Raw genomic sequence first — 20,750 nt, forward strand, 5'->3', positions numbered from 1 at the left:
CTTGACCCTTTGGCAATATCATTCGAGTTACCAGTGGTTTGTTCCTTGTAGGTCTCTATATTTCTTTATTTCTCTATATTATTTTTTCTGAGACAATGTCTCCCTATGTAGTTCTGGCTGTCCTAGAACTCACTATACAGACCAGGCTGGCCTCAAACTCACAGAAATCCACCCAAGTTCTGGGACTAAAGACATTCACAAATGTGCCTGCTTGATGACTCTATATTTCATGAAGAAAAATCACTTCCTAGTTTAAAATAGATGAATGAGCTGTGCAGTTTACTGCTTTAATTCAAGCACTCTGGAGGCAGAGTCAGTGGGATCTCTGAGTCTGAAGCCAACCTGGTCTACAAAATGAGTTCCAGATCAGACAGGGTTACACAAAGAAACCATGTCATGAGAAACAAAAAAAAATGATAAAAATAACTGTTTTACATATTGACAGATGTCTTTAGAAGATTTTTTAAGAAAGAAATTGAGGGTTTCATTGTATAACCCTGGTTGGCCTGGGACTTGGTCACATAGTGCAGGCTGCCTTACACTATGAGAATATGCTTGCTTCTGTCTTCTGTGTTCTAGGATTAAAGGCATGTACCACTATACCTGACAAAGAATCAGGTTACACAATACTTTTTAAGATTTTTTTTACTAATTTAAATTATGTGTGTGTATGTTTATATGCTTGTGGGTATGTGCATGTGACTATAGACCCTTCAGAAAACAGGCATCGAAACTGGTGCTGCATGGCTGTGAGCCACCTGATGTGGGTTCTAGGAACAGAACCTGGGTCCTCTGGATGAGCAGCCAATGCTCTTAATCATTAAACCATCTCTTTGATCCTAATTCAACTTTTTATGGAGCCTGTCTGCTTAGCAAGATATAGTTTCTGGTACTTGGTTAACACTGGACCAGGATCTCTTTTCTTTCTATTTTCCTATGGCAGGAACTCTCGGTCAAAACCAGAACTCACTAACATGGCTAGTCTCTCTAGCCATCTTGCTCTGAGTATCCCTGTGTCTGTCCCTGTCTCATTCCAAGGCTGGCAGTGTAGGCGAGCTGCCATGCAGTACAGGTGAGCTGCCATGCCTATTCAGCATTTATCTGAGATCAAGGGATCTGATTCTTTGATCCTTTTGCTTATAGTAAGCATTTTGGTCATTGAACCATCTTCAATGTCCACTTTCATGTTAATAATGCTACATTCTTCTTTTAATATAAATAAAATAACTTTGGGGGTTATTTATTTGTTCTTTGAATTCATTCAATTTTATCTTTATATTTAACATTTTCCAGATAAATTTTATTAAGATATTTATCACAATGGCTTATTTCATTCCTTTTTAATTTTTTTAAATTTTATTTTATCTGAATATATATCCATATACCACATACATGCCTGGTGCCCAGGGATGCCAGAAGTAGGTGTCAGATCCCCTAGGATTGGAGTACTAAAGGTTGTAAGCTAACATGTGGGTGCTGGGAATTAAACCCAGGTCCTCTAGAGAAGTGGCTCTCAACCTGTGGGTTACCACCCCATGGGGGCTTGAGCGACCTTTTCACAGGAATTGCCTAAGACTACCAGAAAACACAAATATTTACATTATGAGTCATAGTAGTAACAAAATTACAGCTATAAAGCAGCAACAAAAATAATTTTATGGTTTGGGGTCACCACAATATAAGTCTTAAAGACTCACAGTACTAGGAAGCTTGAGAAACAGTGGTCTTGAAGAGCAAGCCTCTCTCCAGACCCTTCACAATTGCTTTCATGATACATTTGTGCATTAGTTACTATTAGTTATTAGTTATTATCACTGTGACCTAACATCTGAGAAAACAACTTAAGAGTAGAAGGACCATAGCTTCAAAGGTTTCAGAACATGGTTTCCTGGCATTGTTATTTCTGCCCTGCATATGGTAGAGCAGAGAGTATCATGATGGAATGACATGCAGGAAGGAGGTGAGCACTTCACCTTAGGTGTGACCAGAAGCAAGGACAAAGAGGAAGGGCCCAGGACAAGAAATATCTTCCAAGGCAAGCAGCCTGCTGCCAAGAATTATACAGACTCCCATGAGTCTATGCAGTTCTGTCAATGATCTGAAGAAGTCTAAGGCCTTGTGAGCCATCCACCTCTGAACCATACCACCAGTTGTAAGCTTAGCCTTCTACATGTGATCCTTTGGGGGAGACATGTCAAGTCCAAACAATAACAGAGGACTCTCATGTGAGGTATTGTTGACTGAAAAAGTCACTTAACTATATTATAGATGACCCACTATGAATTTAATGTTTCCAAGTATTAATAAAGAATGTTGTAGAATTGTTTTCCTTGTTGTAATTGCTATCAAAGGAAAAAGACTTCTTTGGGAGAAAAGATGTAACAATAATGCATAAGATAAGATTTTTTAACACATGTTAACAAAACATTCAAGAGGGATTTGTTTTAGCTCCACTTGTAAGAGCTCCATTCTCTGTATTTGATGAGTTTAAAAGGACAAAGAAGATACCATGAAGTGGGTAGAGTGGTACTAATAATTTCTCCCTAATGTGAGTTGTGAGTTTTTATGTAAAACATGGTCATTATTGTGGAATGTCCATCTGTATATGTGTTACTTTTATTGGCTAATAAATAAGACTGTTTTAGCCAATGGCTTAGCAAAGTAAAGCCAGGCGGAAAATTTAAACATAGATATATAGAAATTGTAGGCAGAATCAGAGAGACACCATGTAGCTGCTGAAGGAGAAAGACACCAGAATGTTACCGGTAGGCCACAGCCTCATGGTGATACACAGATTAAGAGAAATGGGCTAATTAAAGATATAAGAACTACAAGAAATAGGCCTAAACTATTGGCCAAACAATGTTATAATTAATACAGTTTCTATATGATTATTGGGGTCTGGGCAGAGGGGAAACAAATGAGCAGTCTCCACTTACTCGTCATGAGGAAACCTTGCTGAGTGTAAAGAAATGTGTCTAGTTTAGAGGACTAGTAACCTAACAGAGTCAGCACCTCTTAATAATTGTAAAAGCATAGATTGTAAGGGTTCCTCAATTGAAATTCTAAGCTCAGAGACATGCCTTTAACCTTCTTCCGACCACATAACATCTACAACTCAAGGACCCTTTTATTGTAAGCCACGTTCTCTAGAAACATGGCTAGTGTTCTTGCTTCATCACATGTCCTGAAGAGCTACAGACTAACAGAAGCACAAATATGTGTTTACTCAAACATATCTATCCTATAATTTCACATATACTTTTGTAATATTTATTATTCTATGCAGTTATTAACCTTAAGTCCCTATTTTGTCCCATTCCCTTTATCTTCACAGGTAAAGTACGGAAACTATGCTTTTGTATGGGATGCAGCTGTATTGGAATACGTGGCTATCAATGACCCAGACTGCTCCTTCTACACTGTGGGGAATACCGTTGCTGACCGGGGGTATGGCATCGCACTGCAGCATGGCAGCCCCTACCGAGATGTGTTTTCACAAAGGTAAGGCTATTAAATGGTCTAAATAGAAAAGGGGAATGTAGATTATAAAAAGGTACTTAGCTACACTGTCTGGTGCATCATATTTTTCTTCCTATTACAAAAAGCATTATATGAAAACAGTTTTTAGAAGTGATGTCATACAAGTAATTTCCTGTATAAAACATGTCCATTTCTTCATAAATAAGAGGAAAGTATTATTGTATATAACTTCTTTCATGCTCTAAAATTTTATGTGTCAAATAGAGTAGATGTGCTCAAAATTATGATGGAAGCTAAGCAATCTAGTCTACACTTAAGGAAGTGAACAACGTGGAGTTGTGGAAATTAACTTGTTTCTGAGAATATTAATGCACAAAATGTACTTCGGGATAAATTAGAATACTAATTTTCAGATATGTTTGTGTGTGTGTATGTACACACACACACACATATATATATATATATATATATATATATATATATATATATTCATGAGAATTTCATGAAGGAAATGGTAAAGCCTTTGAAATCCTCCATCTGGTATTAAAGTATACATGAGATATTTGTGGTGGAACACAAGGAAAAGATTATGGAGATAATACATCCAGCTTCAAACTAGAATGTTCTGTGATAGAAAACTGCTTAAGAAAGAAAGTTTGAAAATAATTGTAGATCAATAATTTCTATCAGAGGTAGTCACAGCACCTCATTCTATTTACAAGACAAACTTTGACTCCAAAGAGGGTCATTATCTTCTAGGTAGGCATATTGTTTATGTGATACTAATTGTAACCTTTATTACTTGATACTCGCTAGAAGATAATGCCAGATCAGAAAAGCACTTGGGTTCAGACAGCAAGCACTAAGCATCAATCACGGAAGTGGTTCTTCAAATTTTAAAACAGCAAAAGGACAGTAAAGTCTGATAGCAGGGGTCTACAAAGCACCCCATCCATAGCTTATTCTATAGCTCTTCCATTAAGTAACCATAGAAAAGACAGACCTTTTTACTTCTCTGGAAAAATGAGGAAGACTTATTCTAATTATTTATATTTGTCAATTATTTTAGACACAAAACAAACTCCAAAGTACTAGTGATTTACAAGAGTAAGTCATGTCTATTTCTGAACCACAAGGACTGGGTTCTGCTCTGAACTGTGAGTCACCTGAAGATCGCTTTCTATTCAGCTCCCAGTTGTTTGGCCCAAGTTGGCAAAGCATCCTCGTCTAGATTATCCAGTTTTCACTGCAAAAGAGAGTGCCATGTATTTGTTGTTCTCCCTCACTTCCTTCTTAGAGGCAGCACACATCCCTCTACTCATACCCCACTCAACAGGTTAAAAATCAATGGAGCAGACCATTGTACTCCCCCTACAAGGAAGGGGTACACAGTTATAAACAATTATCTAATATTCTATCAATACCTTTTTGTCCTACATAAATAAGAAAAAAACAAAACACATATAGCTGAAAAGCAAAAAAAAAGTTGAAATAATGATTAATCAATCAAAATATTTATTGATGAGCAGATTCTAAGAGAAAAAAGCTGAAAAATCAATAATACCACAGGGAAATTGAATACAGCATACTTGCAGCTTAGTTGGAAATCCAAAACCCATTCATATGAAATAATAACAGCAAAGACATTTCTGTAAATGTGCACAATGTGTACTGACACATGCATCTATATTCAAAATACCAAATTTACTTGTGTATTTAGTATTAAATTGTGCAGTTGAGACATTAAAAAGAACTGAAGAGAATAATAAGGAGAATTAAGCAATGGGAAAATGATTAAATTTTCTCCAGAGATGGTGAGCCTTGAACTTGATATCCAAAATATTAGCTAAGAACAGTTAAATTGAAAGGAAATAGATAATTCATAATAAAATAATAAAGACCACAGGAAAGAATAGATAACAGTAGAATGGATGGAGAGACGATGAGGAAATTCTTCTTTTTTTTATTTTTTTTTTAAATTTATTTATTTATTAAGGATTTCTGCCTCGTCCCCACAACCGCTTCCCATTTCCCTCCCCCTCCCCCGATCAAGTCCCCCCCGCCTCATCTGCTCGAAGAGCAATCAGGGTTCCCTGACCTGTGGGAAGCCCAAGGACTGCCCACCTCCTTGTCTAAAAGAACACTTGACATTTTTATAACAGGCTATGAGCAGTACTAAAGCCTATTGTTGGTGCTGGAGTCCATGAGTAAGATAGCAACACTGGCATTAAGGGGAAGGCTACACCCATCTTATGTGAAGGATGGAATTAAATTGGCAAAAGCTAGAGCAAACGTGGTAACTTGAGGCAGTGAAGGTCTGATCTAAACTGGCCAAAGAGAATGAGGAAAGAGAGACGATGCTTCTGAGAAATGAGGGCATGGTTACTTTCCATGTGAGGCTGGAAAAAAATGATCAAGTGAAATGTAATGTGGTTCCCTCCTGAAGGACCGGCAGAGAAGTCCAGTGAGTTCATGATGTCAGCTGAGAACAGGGTTTTGATTATTCATAATGGTTAAGTTGATATTCATGCCACTAAAAATGCTCTTACTTATAAGATCTTATTTCTTGGTCTTTATGCAAAGAATGCAGTAAGATTGAAAGCAATCACAGATCTATTAAATTAATCATAACAAGCACTTGTTTCTTAGCATCTCTGGAGTCCTTCCTTATCAGAGATTTTAATTCTGAAGAAACAGACTCCACTTCACTTCTAAAATGCAATGTTAAGCATTGGGCATTGTTTCTCTCTGTTTGATCAGCATGGTCGATATGGGAAGCTAGGATTGTTCCTTTCTATGTAGTTCTTTTTTTTTTTTTTTTTTTTTTTTTTTTTTTACTGCACAGTCAAGCACGTGTCAGTTCATTTCCTCAAATACATGTTCAACAGAATCTCTGCCTGGAATTAGAGTACATTTGGAGTCTATCACTATTAAGAAAATGGGATCATTTTATTAGCTGGATTTAAAAGGTAGAAGGAACATTAAAGATAACCACTGTCAACACTGGTGATTCTAGCTGCAACTTGGATGGATCAGCCCATCTCAAGCACTGATTAGAACAGATCACCAAAAGCTGCTGTGGCTGTTTTCAATGAAAATGAAAATACTCTGATAGATAATTTCAGAGTCAATTTTCATTATTTTTCAGATGACTGTGTCTGTATCAAAGAAATATAATATATATTGAATATCACTTCTAAAATAAAAATACAAATTGATATAGTAACTATTTGTATTACCTTCTTTTTTCTATATGTCAGGTTTTTCAGATGCTTGCGTATGTTATGGAGATGTCATGCAGTCATAGGCAATGTTGCACAGTTGCTTGTCACAGATTTGCATGTAAGTGCAGGACTATTACGATACACATACTGATGCTGAGTAGATACCTAGGCTGAAGTGAACTCAGAAAACAGGGACTGTATTCACTTTCTAATCATGTGTGAGTAGATGACTTCAAAGCCAGCAAGTGCTACAACATATGCTTTTCACCACAGAATTTTATACAACTTTTGTTTCTTTAGTCTAAAAAAGAAAAAAAAACTAGGTAAGCAGCCATCCGAAGTTTAAAATCATTCTATAACTCCTAGTTCAGGCACAGAATGCACTGCAAGCGTTGTCCATAATACTAATACGTAAGCTTGTCTTTTGACATATGCAGGGACTTTTAGTTTCTGCTGCCAGCTTACCTTTGTGCATACCAAAGAGACAAAACTCTTCTAGCAAATTTTATGAAAGTGTGAATGTGTGTGAGAGAGAGAGAGAGAAAGAGAGAGCAAGAGCACTTACTGGTTCTTAGCTATTTGTTTATGTTTTAAATAGTTATTATTAAATCAATTTTGAAAAATAAAATCATAATCAGTCAAATATTTTCTTAACAAGTTTAAGAAGAATGTAATTTTGAGATTGATCTATTTGAACTATTAAATTAACTGCAGAATTGAACTCAGAATTTTAACTGTTTAAAAGCCTAAAATGATATCCCTCCATATATATGGGAGTGCACATGTGTGTGCATGTTTGCATGTGTGTGTATACACACATATGTATATTTAGGAATTTCACATATATACTAACCTCTCTTCTCAAAACTTAGACGCTATCAAGAAAACTTAACTTCTGAGTCTAATGTCATTGTTTATGAAGAAGAGACATGGCTTACCAATTGCTTTTGTCTCTTAAACCCTGAATGTGGATGAATGTGCTATCTCTGGCTTACACGGAAACAATGTTGTCTTCTAAGATAGTGGTACATTCATGAAAGACTTAATGAGTGAAAGGAACTTTGCACAATAAGATCCCTGTCTATATTAAGTATCAATCCCAACATAAGCTTCTAAACACCGTTATTAACCTCACTTTACATTTGAAAAAACTTATTTAAGATTTACGGCTTTCCAAAATCACGAAGCTGAGTGGCAGGGATACCCTTTGAATAAATGCTAATGCTCTGACAGCCTATCTCAAGTAGCTGTGCTGGACAGGAGTCACAAATCTGGAAAGTTAGACTCACCATGATCAGAAGTATGCTTTTATTACTAGCAAATTTAACAGATGTGGCAGTGTGTGGTTTATGTTTGCTATGCATACATATACATAAATACAGAAATATGTATGAATACATGTGCTTATGTATGGAGGTGTGGGGTATCCTGTTCTATTACTCTCATATAATAGTTCTGTTTCTATCCTTTTGAAAAACTTCTGTACTGTTTCCTATAGTGACTATTTCAATTTCTATTTCTACTAACAGTGGAAGCATTGTCTTTACCCATGCCATCATAGCACCTTCTAACCTCTGTTCCATTTTTTTGACCAATAGCTCAGGCTTATTACTAACTAACTCTTACATTACATTAGTACATACTAATCCCAGTTCGCCCTCCCTCCCCTCTTGCACCTCACCTTCCCCTCACTCCATATCTCATCTGTTCCTCAGAGAGAGTAAGGCTTCCTTTGGGGAGTCAACGAATTCTATCACATCACCACATGACATCCCCCATGTCTAGGCTGAGCAAGGTTTCTCTTCATAGAAATGGGTTCCAAAAAACCAGATTATTCATTAGTAATTGCTTCTGAACCCACTATTAGGGGTCCCACAAACTGCCTAATTCACCAACTGTCACCTGCTTTTATGGGGGCTGAATCAGTCTCATGCAGGTTTCCTGGTTGTCTCTCTGGAGTCAGTGAGCTCCCACAAGTGTGGGTCAGCTTTTTCTGTGGGTTTCCCCATCCTGGTCTTGACCTTTTTGCTTATGTCATGGCTCCTCTGTCTCTTCGACATAACTTAGGGAGCTCTGTCCAGTGGTTAGTTCCACACCTAACCACTCTAAGAGAGACACACATGGATCCACCTAAGAAGGGAAAACAGACATGATCCCCCAAAACCTTCATCCAGTAACTTATAGAAGCAGATGCAGAGATGTAGGTGCAAAGTGGTTAGGTATGGAACTAACCTTTGCCCCATTATTATACTAAATGTACCTTATATTTCCATGATGACTAGTGATGTTGGTTTTTTTCTTTACTTGTTATCCCTTGTCACCTTTTTAAGATATTTGTTTTGACTTATTGTATATTTTAATTATTTTAGTGTTGAATTTTGGGTGTCCTTTATGTATTCAAAATATTCACCCCCTTGTCAAACATGCAGGATTATGTTCCAAACATCATTTACAACCATCTTCCAAGCTATGAACAGAATGCTTTTGTTGTAAGTTGACTGGCTATTTTAATCTAGCTTTCTATTTACTTCTGATAATTTCTAGGTCTATGCCAGGCCATTCTGTTTTGACTGTTAGAACTTCATGATGGATGTGTGCTATTTGATCAATCTGCAAAAGTTATGAAATTGAAAAGTAATTGACTAGACTGGAGGGAATCCACCTACATCTGTGATATAAACTCCCTGTGATATAAGATACTATCAGGGATTTTATTTGAAAATGTATTCCAAGTGAAAGGAAACAAACCACACAGGAGATATTTTTAAATAGTATTTGAATAAAAAACTAAGTAAGGAAATGTGTAGCAGGGAGGTCTCTTGTTTTGTTCCCGGTCACCCGGCTAGCTTAGACCCAAAATAATCACACAGAAACTGTATTAATTAAATCACTGCTTGGCCCATTAGCTCTAGCTTCTTATTGGCTAATCTCTTACATATTAATTTGACCCATTTCTATTAATCTGTGCATCACCATGTGACAGTGGTTTACTGGGTAAAATTCCCAGCATTTGTCTCCAGCAGCTCCATTGCCTTTTTCTGACTCCGCCTTTCTTTCTCCCAGCATTCAATCCATTCCTCTCAGCCTACCTATGTTCTGTCCTATCAACAGGCCAAGGCAGTTTCTTTATTCATTAATGGTAATCACAGCACACAGAGGGGACTCCCACATCAGTATTGGCCTAGGAAAGGAGAAGGGACTGAACTAGTGTGAAGGAAATGCAAGTAGGAGAGAAAGGAAGAGAGGTATCAAATGCAGTACTGACCATCAACTAGACAGGAAGACCAAGGAAAAGAGGAAGGAAACTGAGTGTGAACTCTTCAGCCTTGCTGGATGCCAGATAAGGAAGACATAAGGAACATGAGCAGCTTTGAATTTCTGGTTTGGTCTAGACATGATGAGATTGAGCACTAGAGGACAATCTAGACATCTGACAAGTGATAGCATCTGGTGGGAGTGGGAGGAAGCCATTAGAACAGTGGATACTGACTCTCATCAAGATGAAGAAATCAGGCAGACATTGGAATGTAGTAAAAGGAACGGTGGGCCTGCTTTTCATCCCTCCTGGCTGCTCATCTAGTTTACACCTAAAATAATTACATGGAAACTATATTCGTTTAAACACTGCCTGGCCCATTATATCTAGCCACTTTTTGGCTAACTCACATCTTGACTAACCCATTTCTAACAATCTGTGTAGCACCACAAGGTGGTAGCTTACTGGAAAAGATCCTAACCTATATCTGTCTCAGTTCGGAGAATCATGGCATCTGCTTGACTCTGCTATCTTTCTGCCAACATTCTGTTCTGTCTACTCCACCCACCTAAGGTCTGGCCTATCAAAAGGCCAAGGCAGTTTCTTTATTTGACCAATGAAAGTAACACATAGACAGAAGACCCTCCTACATCATTGGAAAGGGTGCAAAAGCAGAAGGGAACTGGTGGAAAAGCTGCTTCCAGTCTCTTGCTTGGTTTTCTGTCTGCCTCCCTTTCATAGTCACCAGTCCTTGAGAACATCTTAGTCTGTCTCCTGGAACACTGTCACCCTCACCATCTTTACTCCATACTGTGCATTTTGGGAGCCTCATTCATGGCTCACCCCCTAGGAAATTTCTTTGCCAAACCCAGCTCTAGCCAAACCTCCATTTATTTGAGTAGTTTGTCTTCTTGGCAACATAGAGTTTACCTTTTGATGGTCATTCATTTCTTTTGTTCTTTCTTCACTTTGCAAATGTTCCAGATTTTTAGTTCACAAATAATTGCAAGTTTATAAATTCTTTTGTCTTCTTTAATAGATAATTATTTATGCCTACTACTTATTTAATATGTTTTTCTTAATCAACCTTTGAAGAAAAAAGGTAGTACTAGCTTTACCCTGATTCTTGAGATAGGAAATTGCTCAAGATATTAAATATTATTATTTGTGTTTATTGATCTAGCCAATAAATATTTAACTATTTATTGACCAAGAAATGTTGAATACAGGCTTTCTTTTTCTTCTTTCTTTCTTTTTTTTCTTTCTTTCTTTCTTTCTTTCTTCCTTTTTCTTTTTGGGGGTCATTCTGTAGCCCATGCTAACCTAGAATTTTATGTAGTCTAAGGAGGTGTCCCTCCTGCTAGGATAACAGGTATGGGTTGCAGTTTCTGGTTGTTATTCTTTTCTGGAGACAAAATAACAAGTGATATTGACTAAGTTGCATTTTCCTAGAGTTTATATTACAGTAGAAAGCCAGAGAAGAGCAGCATACAATAAGTAATGGGACAACATCATATTGTAAATGTACTATGAAAAAAAAATATTGTGAGATTAGAGAATATTTATTCTCTATGCTCTGGTCAGAACCTGAAATACAAAATTTGACCGAAGAATGTTTAATGCATAAGAAATGGGTGTAAAAGTCATTTCACAGGAGCAAATTGAAGAGTTCAAGGACTGCAGGGAGTGGCAGACAGGAGAGGGGTGGGCAGAAAGAGGAAAGCACAGAACAAGCCAAGTATGCGAGTGCTGCCAGAGAAGCAGGGCAAAGAATTCTGAGCTTTGTCCTCTAAGAAAAGTGAACTGCAGATGTTAGAGAAGCAAGAGACCTGCTGAAACGTAGATGCTATTAAAAAAGGAACATACAGAAAGGAGTGAGGAAAGTGTGCACCAGGAGGCCAGCAGAAACCAGTGCAGTGGTCCAGGGATCCCGCATCATGGGGAAAAGCAATGGGGTTTGCTCTGGCACAGCCATGACCCCAGTGGAGATGGAAAAGAGCTGACCTGTCAGAGGGGCCAAAGAGTGACTCAAGGGAAGTCAGGAAATAAACAGCATAGAGACCTCAGCTTTGAGATTGGTAAACTTAAGATATTTATTAGGAAGACTAGTTAAGGTTATAATTTTGTTATAACAGTGTGAGACTTCAGAGGTAACATGGAAATTATATGCAGAAAAATCCGGGTGAAGGGCTTTGGCCTGAGGAGTCTACAGACGGTTCTAGTAGTCATGAGAGCAGAATGCTCAAATGAAATGAGTGGGGTGAATGGGAAGAGAATGAGCAGAAAATATACAGCCCTGTGTCATTTCTAAATTCTAGCAATGAAAATCACAGTTAGTCACCAGCTTTTGTCTATAAAAAGGAAACTCCAGATATATCCCTATGAAATGATTATTTCACAAAATACAAACATGGTGGTGGACACACATTTGTAACCTCTGCACTTCAGAGGCTGACAAAGGAGGACTGTCAGTTCAACACCCAGTCGGGTTACACAATGAAACCGTGTCTTCAACCAGATAATTGAAATCTGGAATTTTAATGGATCAGCAGAACGTTGCTAAGTAGAATGTTCTGCTCCACTTCTCTAAACATCCCTCCTTGCGGAGGCAGGACCAGCCAGCTCTGTGATCAAAGGATGCTAACAGAAACATCCTTTCTCATTCAGAAAAGGGAGTTCGTCTGAGGTCATATTTACCCCAGCTGAGCAATCTATGCTGGAATCCACAATAGTATCTTAGATGATCTGGTGGATATCGACTGTGCTACCCTCTATAACAAATCTGAAAGAAAGCTGGCAGATGAGAATGCAGGACCACAGGGGAAAGAATCACGACCCATGCCTGATCAGCTGTCACTCACAACACACTTGTGCCAGCCTCTCATCTCAAGTTCTCACACTGACTAAGCACCCCCACTTTGTCCTCAGAACACCCCTGGGTAGGTGCTGTTGGCATCCCATTTTATAGTCAAGGAATCTGACAAAGTAACAGCTCTGGTGATAGTTAAATGAGAGTTAGTAAGTAGCTGAAATGGGATTTGAACCAAGAGTAATCTGACTCCAGAAGTCATGTCCTACACCAGTTTTGTCTGGAGTGGGAAAGAAGGAGGAGGAAAGCCTGCTGTGTTCACCTGTGAGACTGTCAATAGGAAAGATAGAAGGAGACAGGATGAAGACAGGAGAAAGTTAGGAAATGGCTTTGCTTGCATTGAATTTGTAGTGACACGATGTCTGTCTGAAAGCCAATAAAGTATGAGCTAGGAGGTTGGGTGGGATGAATATAGGAGAGACAGATATAGGATATCACTGTACAGAGTAAGAGAGCCATCAGGAGACACTGTGTAAAAAGAACCAAGCCCTGGATCTGACATTAAGCAAGAACGAGGAGAAGGCTGAAAGACTGCCTGTAGAATGGGTAAAGACAGCAAGCTGTGAAATTTTACATCCCTGAGCTGTGAGAGTATTTTATAGCTATTTTGTTTAAATGAAGCTTATGGCCAGCTCTGCTATGTTGGGGCCCTCACCCTGAGAGACAGAATTTGTCAACCTTTAAGCAAGTGTCAGAGCACCTGGGGGACCTGACGGAACAATCATTTATGCCCTCCAGGCCTGGCGTTTCTGATTCTAGAGTGTGCATAATCTTTATTTCTAACCAAGTTCCAGTTCCTGCTGTTATCATAGGCATCCTGAGAACCATTATTCTAATACATGGTTGTTGACTTTCTTGTTCTTTTCTATTATTCCTTCTAATTTATCTCTTTTATTGCTTCGTCTTTTCTATGCTGTGAGATATTCCAGTAATTTGGGAAATACTTTTATTTGTAAATTCAACCATGTGCTGGTGACTCCAACCTTCTGTTAACTCATCTAAATATGTGATATCATTATTGTGTGTAGTCAATTAGAAAGCCTAGTGTGGTGATGCCTGCAGGAATCCTAGCATTTAGGAAGCTGAGACCAAAGAATTAGGATAGAAAGTCAGCCTGGGCTATAACAAAACCCTGCCTCAAAAGTAAATAAAGAAACAAAATACAAAGCAAAAGCATAGTTAAGGAAACAGGAGAAAACCAGGGATTATTCACATGGACTCAATAAACAAGTTACACACGAGTCCGAAGCTATGATTCCTGTTTAATATCTAATTCGGTTACCATTACTGAATTTCTTCTACTTCATCAATGAGGACAACACCTTCCCCAAATGAAAGTCACTTTTCATGTGGCTATATTGATCATCTGGCTTTGTCTTTGAAATTTTCCCTGGTTGCTGTTGTTGCCCCCTGGGGTTGCCCCCAGGAATCCCGTTGAGAAGCTAGAGAATCTGTAACTCAGGCTAGACATCTAAACAGTTGATTTTCTTCAAACACTTGACTGTTGACTTTAATTGATGCTAGGCTCAGCCCTCAGCCTACCACATGCGTGTCTGTAGCCCTTGTCACAGTAACTTGTCCTGTCTATTATTATTAACATAATCTCTTGGAAGTAAAAATGCTACATGATATCATTTATAAACAGGTGGTGAGGGATTGGTCTCACAAGGGGCAGCAGTCCCACGAGGGACAGCAAGGGGCAATGGCAGGTCACCCAAGGCCTCAATGGGTCCCCTTGGTGGGTGGGAGACAGATGCATCATGCAGAGAGAGAGTTTGGGTATAGAGTTTACTTAGTAGGTTATCGAGGTGGAAAGGAAGGAGAAAAGGGAGAAAGGGGAAAAAGAGAGAAGGGAGGGGAGAGAAGGCAGAGAGGCATAAGATAGCTCTCCAGAAGAAGGGCAGGGGAGAGGGTCTGCTTGCCTCAGTAGAAGGGAGGGTTGGAAGTGGATGGGGCTTATGTCTTAAAGGGACAGGGTACCCAGCTGGCAGACCAGGCCAGCAGATTATAACAACCCCATCCTTTTCTTATAATAAAACGTCAAGAAGTTATGCATAGCACACTGAGGGAATTGGGGCGGCAGATTCTCAAGACTGCTTCCTGCTTATTTGTAAGTGTCATCTTGGGGGAATACCTGAGAAAGCTGGGTGCTGGTCATATCCTGGGGTAACTGGTCACTTTACTCCTGTCCAGGGTTTGTGCTATGGAACTGTCCAGTGTCTCCTGGACCTGGCAAAGTGTTGGCAGAACAGAGGACAAAGTTAAGTTTAAGAAAAAAATATTTTAGAACCAGGGAATTGGGAGGGGTGTATCTGACCTGTTTAAGGTAGATCCTTCAATTTGGCTCCCTGGAAATCACAAGAATTTTTGAGTTTGTAAGATGTATACATTGTTTAAACAGCAGCATATTTATGTCAAAATGACTGTGACAGATGTTTTTGCACAATGAAAAATATTTTAAGATTATGAAAGGCAGTGTGAGAGAGAAATTTGATAACTTGATTTGCCCTCACACCTTTATAGCTTGTAAGCACACACCTTAATAACTAGCATTTGTATATCTTAAAACACCCTTTATTTAGAACATGTTAAGAAGTTATTCTGAAATTTGTTTGGTGAGTTTGTCCTATTAAACTGATAAAAACCTCTCAGCTATCAAACTGCATCAGAGACCTTTGAGAAGGATAAAATTTTACTTGGTTGTTGATTAAAAATGACAGAGAACTTACTTGGTTGGCTACCTAGAGCCACTCCTCAGAGTCTTCTATGATCATTGAGGGCAGGGACGTCAGGATTGTATTTGCCTTCTGTTGTTAGAAGCAGGACCTGCCAGACTCCAGAAGATCCTGTGTGTTAGAAAATCTGTAGGAAGACAAGCCTACCTTAACCTGAGCAGCTAGGTTGTCAATTCCAATGATTCTATACACTGTCTGGAGATCTTCAGTTTAGATGAAAGGCAGTTTTTCCCAGTGGTCAGTGCATGACAGTTGATGAAGCAAATTACAGATGGACATTGTTCTGTGTCCACCGGTCTTCTGTCTTCTTTGTAGGAAATAGAGTGCTGCTGCTAGCAGCCAACCTGTCTCTCTATTATGAAAAGTTTTTAATAATTAAACCTTTAAATACCATATTCCCCAGGTCTTTGCGCAGCTGAGTGCTATTTATCTGGTACAGATAAGTTATAACTACAGCATAGAATCTGCCTGGAGAGTTGGTTTAGGCTTGAGTGTACTGACTATTAACTTAACAGGTAAGATTTATACTTGTGAAAGACAAAGAAGAAAAAACTGTTTGCAACAGAAGCTTAACAGGAGAACTGACAATAGTGGAGAGCAGCTTAATATATTTTAAAACAGAGTTAGATTACATATACAGTATTCCTGTAAGAGACTTAAAAGCACACACCAATCCAAAACATAAGACCCAGTGCTCTCCCATTCTGGAATGAGATCCACTGAACAGACAATTATAACATTTAACAGTAAATATACGTACATTAACACCCAGCTCAACCCAAGTTTTATACAGATATACACACAGAGTTAGAGCTAACTTATATTTATACTTAGTTAACTCAAGTCACATGTATGCACACACACACAGACACATATTAAATGGGAGTTGGGCAAAGTGGGTGCTTTTAGTGAACATGCCACTGCACAAAACACATATGTAACAGAGTAAGTTAGAGGAATTGTGAGGGGAGGGGGAGAAGGGTGGGAGGAGGGGGAGGGAAATGGGAGGCTGGGAGGAGGCGGAAACTTTCTTTTTCCTTTTCTCAATTAAAAAAAAAATTAAAAATGTGAAAAAAAAAAACAAAAAAAATGTAAGTCAACCGCAAGATTAGGCAAGGAATAACTTGGTCATTCGATCTGCCCTTAGTCAAGATGGTGATGAGGTCACCTGACTTGCTCTTAGTCAAAATGATGGTAAGGTCACCTGACATCAATCAAAATGGTAGCAGTTATGTGTTGTATGGAGAAACCATGTTTATAGAGCCACAGCAGTAATTTTAAACTGGTGTGGGAGAATTGTCTGTATTCTATCAATCATGTTTTAAATAAGCACTGATTGGCCATTAGCCAGGCAGGAAGTATAGGCGGGAAAACGAGACAGAAGTAGAGGTGGGGCAATGAGAACACGGAAGAAGCAAGATGTGACCTGCCCTGCTGAAAAAGGTACTGAGCCATGTGGCTAACATATGTGAGAATAATGGGTTAATATAGGCTACAAGAGCTAATAAGAAGCCTAAGCTAATGGGCCAATCAGTTTATAATCTTATGGAGACCTCTGTGTGATTTTCTTTGGGACTTGCTGGCTGTGGGAACAGGGCAGGACAGAAACCCCAACAAGCCTGGCCCGTCATGCTACATTAAACAGATATAAATATCAAGAGAGACATAGAGGTCGTGTAGAACATACATTTAAAGCAGAAAATATCTGGGTGGCTACACCATTCACACATTCTTTCATATATGAAGTAGAGAGGAAAATTACTCATTACCATGAGCCACCATGTAGCCGAGCCACCATGCCACCAGCCACAGTGGGGAGCAAGGGCTAGAACTGGAAATAACTGCCTCCAGATCAAACTAATCTTGCCCATTTCTGTGGGACCAGCGGTAGCAGTGGCAGAGATAGAATAGAAGGGATAGGGACAAGAGAAGGTAAACAAGTGAGAAAAAGAGGGGATGGGGCTACCCAGTGAAAGGAAAAGCATACAGACTTGAATGCTGGCAGGAAGGACACTGGAAGTCCTGTTTGCTGGTAGTCATTAGAAAGCTCCCACCTTAGTTGTTATTTAAGGGGTACGCAGGTCATTTGTTAGTGCAAAGGCAGGTAAGGCTAGGAATCAGTAAATAAGGCAGAGGGTTTAGGGTCTGTAAAAGACATATCAGGGCAGAGCTTGGACAGATAGCTTTTGAGGGTTTGTTTCTCATGGTTAAAAATGTGAGAAAAGTGAAAACCCAAAGGCAACTAATAGGACATCTCCCGAATATTGTGTGGGGTGAAGGACCACTCCAAATTACCTGAAAGGACAAAAAGTTCAAACGGTGGTAATAGGACCACTTCTGAGTGTTCCGGGGGGGGGGGGGGGCACCAAAAAAAATATGAACAGTGGCAATAGGACCACTTTCGAGTGGTCAAAAGAAAACAAAAAAAAGTCTGAACAGCAAGACCTTTTTCGAATCGTCTGAACAGCAGCAGTACCAAATCTCAGTTTTTAGTCAAAGGGAGCAACCAGAAATGAATGTGACTGAAAACTGACTTGAAGAAGGGAACCATACCATTTGCAGTGATGGAGCAGGCACAGGATGTTGGAAAGTGGCTATGTCCAGGGTCCCCAAGTGTCCTCAGCTGGCCTGCCCACGAGAGGGAGGGAATGTGGAGAGACCCTGGCTGAGTCATTCACCAATGTAATCATTTATAAACAGGTGGTAGAGTACCAGTCTCATGAGGGACAGCAGCTCATCACCCAAGATCTCAGGGGTCCCCTTGGTGGACGGAGGCTGTGGTGGGTGAGAGACAGACAGATACATCATGCAGAGGGAGAGTTTGGGTATAGGGTTTATTTAGTAGGTTATGGACAGGGAAAGGAAGAAAGGGAGGGAGAAGAGGGGAGAAGGAAGAAAGGCAGAAGCTGCCTCTCCAGAAGAAGGGCAGAGAGAGAGAGGGTCCACTTGCCTCAGCATAAGGGAGGTTGAGAGTGGGCGGGGCTTTTCTTTTAAAGGGACAGGGTATAATGGTTGTTCTGCCTCTTTAAGAGACAAGTCACGCCCACTCCCTTACTGTTTGCATCCTTTTAGTCTCTTTTCTCCATCTCCCTCTCGGAGAGGCAGCTACTGTCTCTTCCCTCCTCTCTTCTCTCTCTCTCTCTCTCTCTCTCTCTCTCCCCCTCTGTTCTCCCCTTCTCTCTTCCCTTTCATAACCACTAAATAAATATCCAACCTCACACTACATGGTGTGCCTATCTGTCTGTCTCTCACCCACCGTCCACATGTCTCGCCACAGGGGGCACCCCAGGAACCAGCCACCTTCGGAGACCTGCCTCATGGTCTCATGCATCGTCCCTGCCTAGGCCTGGCTGCTCTTGGGACCGCTGCCCCCTGCCTGCCGGGGATCCACAGCAATGATCCATTTATACAGGGTACCCAGGTGACAGGCCAGGTCAGCAGGTTATAACACTATGGATTATAGTCACTTAAATCTCACCTGGCTTTCACAAAGGGTGAAGAAAACCTCACATTGATAGTTTTTGTTGTTTGAAGAAGAAAATTAAGTCTCCTACAACCTTGGTGTTCCCCATCTGCATCATATCAAAAATCTGGTGAAATCCTGTGAACTTAAACTACTGATACTTTGTCATGTGTTTTAAGGTCATCTTTATCAGACTACCTCAAAGAAACAAAGCCCAAAAAGAAAAAACTAGCATGAGACAGTTGACCCTGGGAGAGATCAAATGACACATAATTCTAGATTTCCCTAGTATTGTTCTTTAATATTTATTTCTACCCACAGATTTGTAGCCATCAGACTTTACTCAGGCATCAACATTGTGTGTTTTGAATGTAAGGAGGTAAGAAGTATTGAATCAGGCATGATGAAAATAAGGAGAAAAAGATGTACAAAGGATGTACAAGATATGGCCTCCCTTCTCTCCTGCAGTCTTCATTAGCCTTTCTATTGTTGGGATAAAATATCATGGCCAAAAATAAAGGGCTTATTTCACCTTATACCATCACTTACTGAAGTCAGAGCAGGAACTCAAACAAGGTGGTGTCTGGACATAGGCGCTAATGCAGAAGACATGAAGGAGTGCAGTTTACTGTCTTGTTGCTCATGGCTTGCTTTACCTGCTTTCTTTATAGCACCCAGGATCTCTAATACAGGAGTGGCTCTTCCAACAAGGAGCTGTCCCTCCCAACCTCCACCAATCATCAACCAGGAAAATGCACCACAGCCTTGCCAAAAGGCTCACTTAAAGGCCAACAAAGCAGGAGACATTTTCTCAATTGAAATTCCCTCTTCCCAAATGACCTGGCTTGTGTCAAGTCAACATAAAACTAGCCAGCATACCTGCTAAGTGTACCTGCTGAGGTACTGAGAGAATCTTAGGGCTGATTTGTGCCTCAAAGCCTTGGTTTCACACCATATACTGCCTCTGGCTAACTCTTGCCCTGCTACCTGCCTCAGCTTAGATTGCCTGTCTACATGGCAAAAATCTATTTGCATATTACTAACTTCTAAAGCCCTTCCACATGCAAATATCAGCCCTAAGGGAACAGTCCCCAACCCATCATGAAGTGAGGGGAAATCAGGACAAATAAGTTGGATATTAACTCAATGAACTCAATTTAAAGAGCTTCTATTTGTTCTGAGATTGTATGTTTTTATATTAGGAGAAAGCAGTGCCTTTTCATTTAGGATAGAAGCATAGTTTTGTTTTTAATCCTGACAAAATTAAAAGTCAGCAACCTCTGTCAATGCTTCCACTTTCCTCCCTGTAAATCAAAGATTTTAAAAACTACACATCACTTATGTTTTCTATGGAGGGGCATAAGTGGGGAGGGGGGAGAATGATGTTTAAGCAACTCATGCAGGAGCCTTCCTTTGGCTTCATTTTCAGGCAGTTCAGTGTTTGAAATAACAAGTGGCACATACTCTTGTAAGCCAATGCTGCTGACTCTGCCTCTCAGATTCCTTACATTAAAAAATAAAATAAAATAAAACGCCCTTTGGGATGGTTTATTCAGAATTCTATGTCCTACTTTTAAATCTAAGAACTTTTTTGACCTTCAGTGCATGTATAAAATTGTAAAAAATAAATGAGAAAAGTGGCTTGTTCAAAGAAAAGCTTTAAAAAAGAACTTCAAGCAAAGCTTTTCTGTGTTATCATTGATTAAAATAAAAGGAGAAC

General features: G+C 39.5%; 1 protein-coding gene across 5 annotated transcripts in view; it reads left to right on the forward strand.

Annotated features, from left to right (window-relative positions):
- The window catches only part of Grid2 (glutamate ionotropic receptor delta type subunit 2), a 1,406,062-nt gene that overhangs the window by 1,244,976 nt on the left and 140,336 nt on the right, over positions 1 to 20,750 (forward strand). For all 5 annotated transcript variants that reach the window (XM_041638370.1, XM_041638390.1, XM_041638352.1 and 2 more), the window contains one exon: positions 3,338 to 3,504. In XM_041638370.1, coding sequence (XP_041494304.1) covers positions 3,338 to 3,504 — 167 coding nt within the window. The remainder of the gene's footprint in view (positions 1 to 3,337; positions 3,505 to 20,750) is intronic.

This window comes from Microtus oregoni, unplaced genomic scaffold (genome assembly GCF_018167655.1).
Source record: "Microtus oregoni isolate MIOR12 unplaced genomic scaffold, Mior012 000002F_ref0000024, whole genome shotgun sequence".
Lineage (NCBI taxonomy): Eukaryota > Metazoa > Chordata > Mammalia > Rodentia > Cricetidae > Microtus > Microtus oregoni.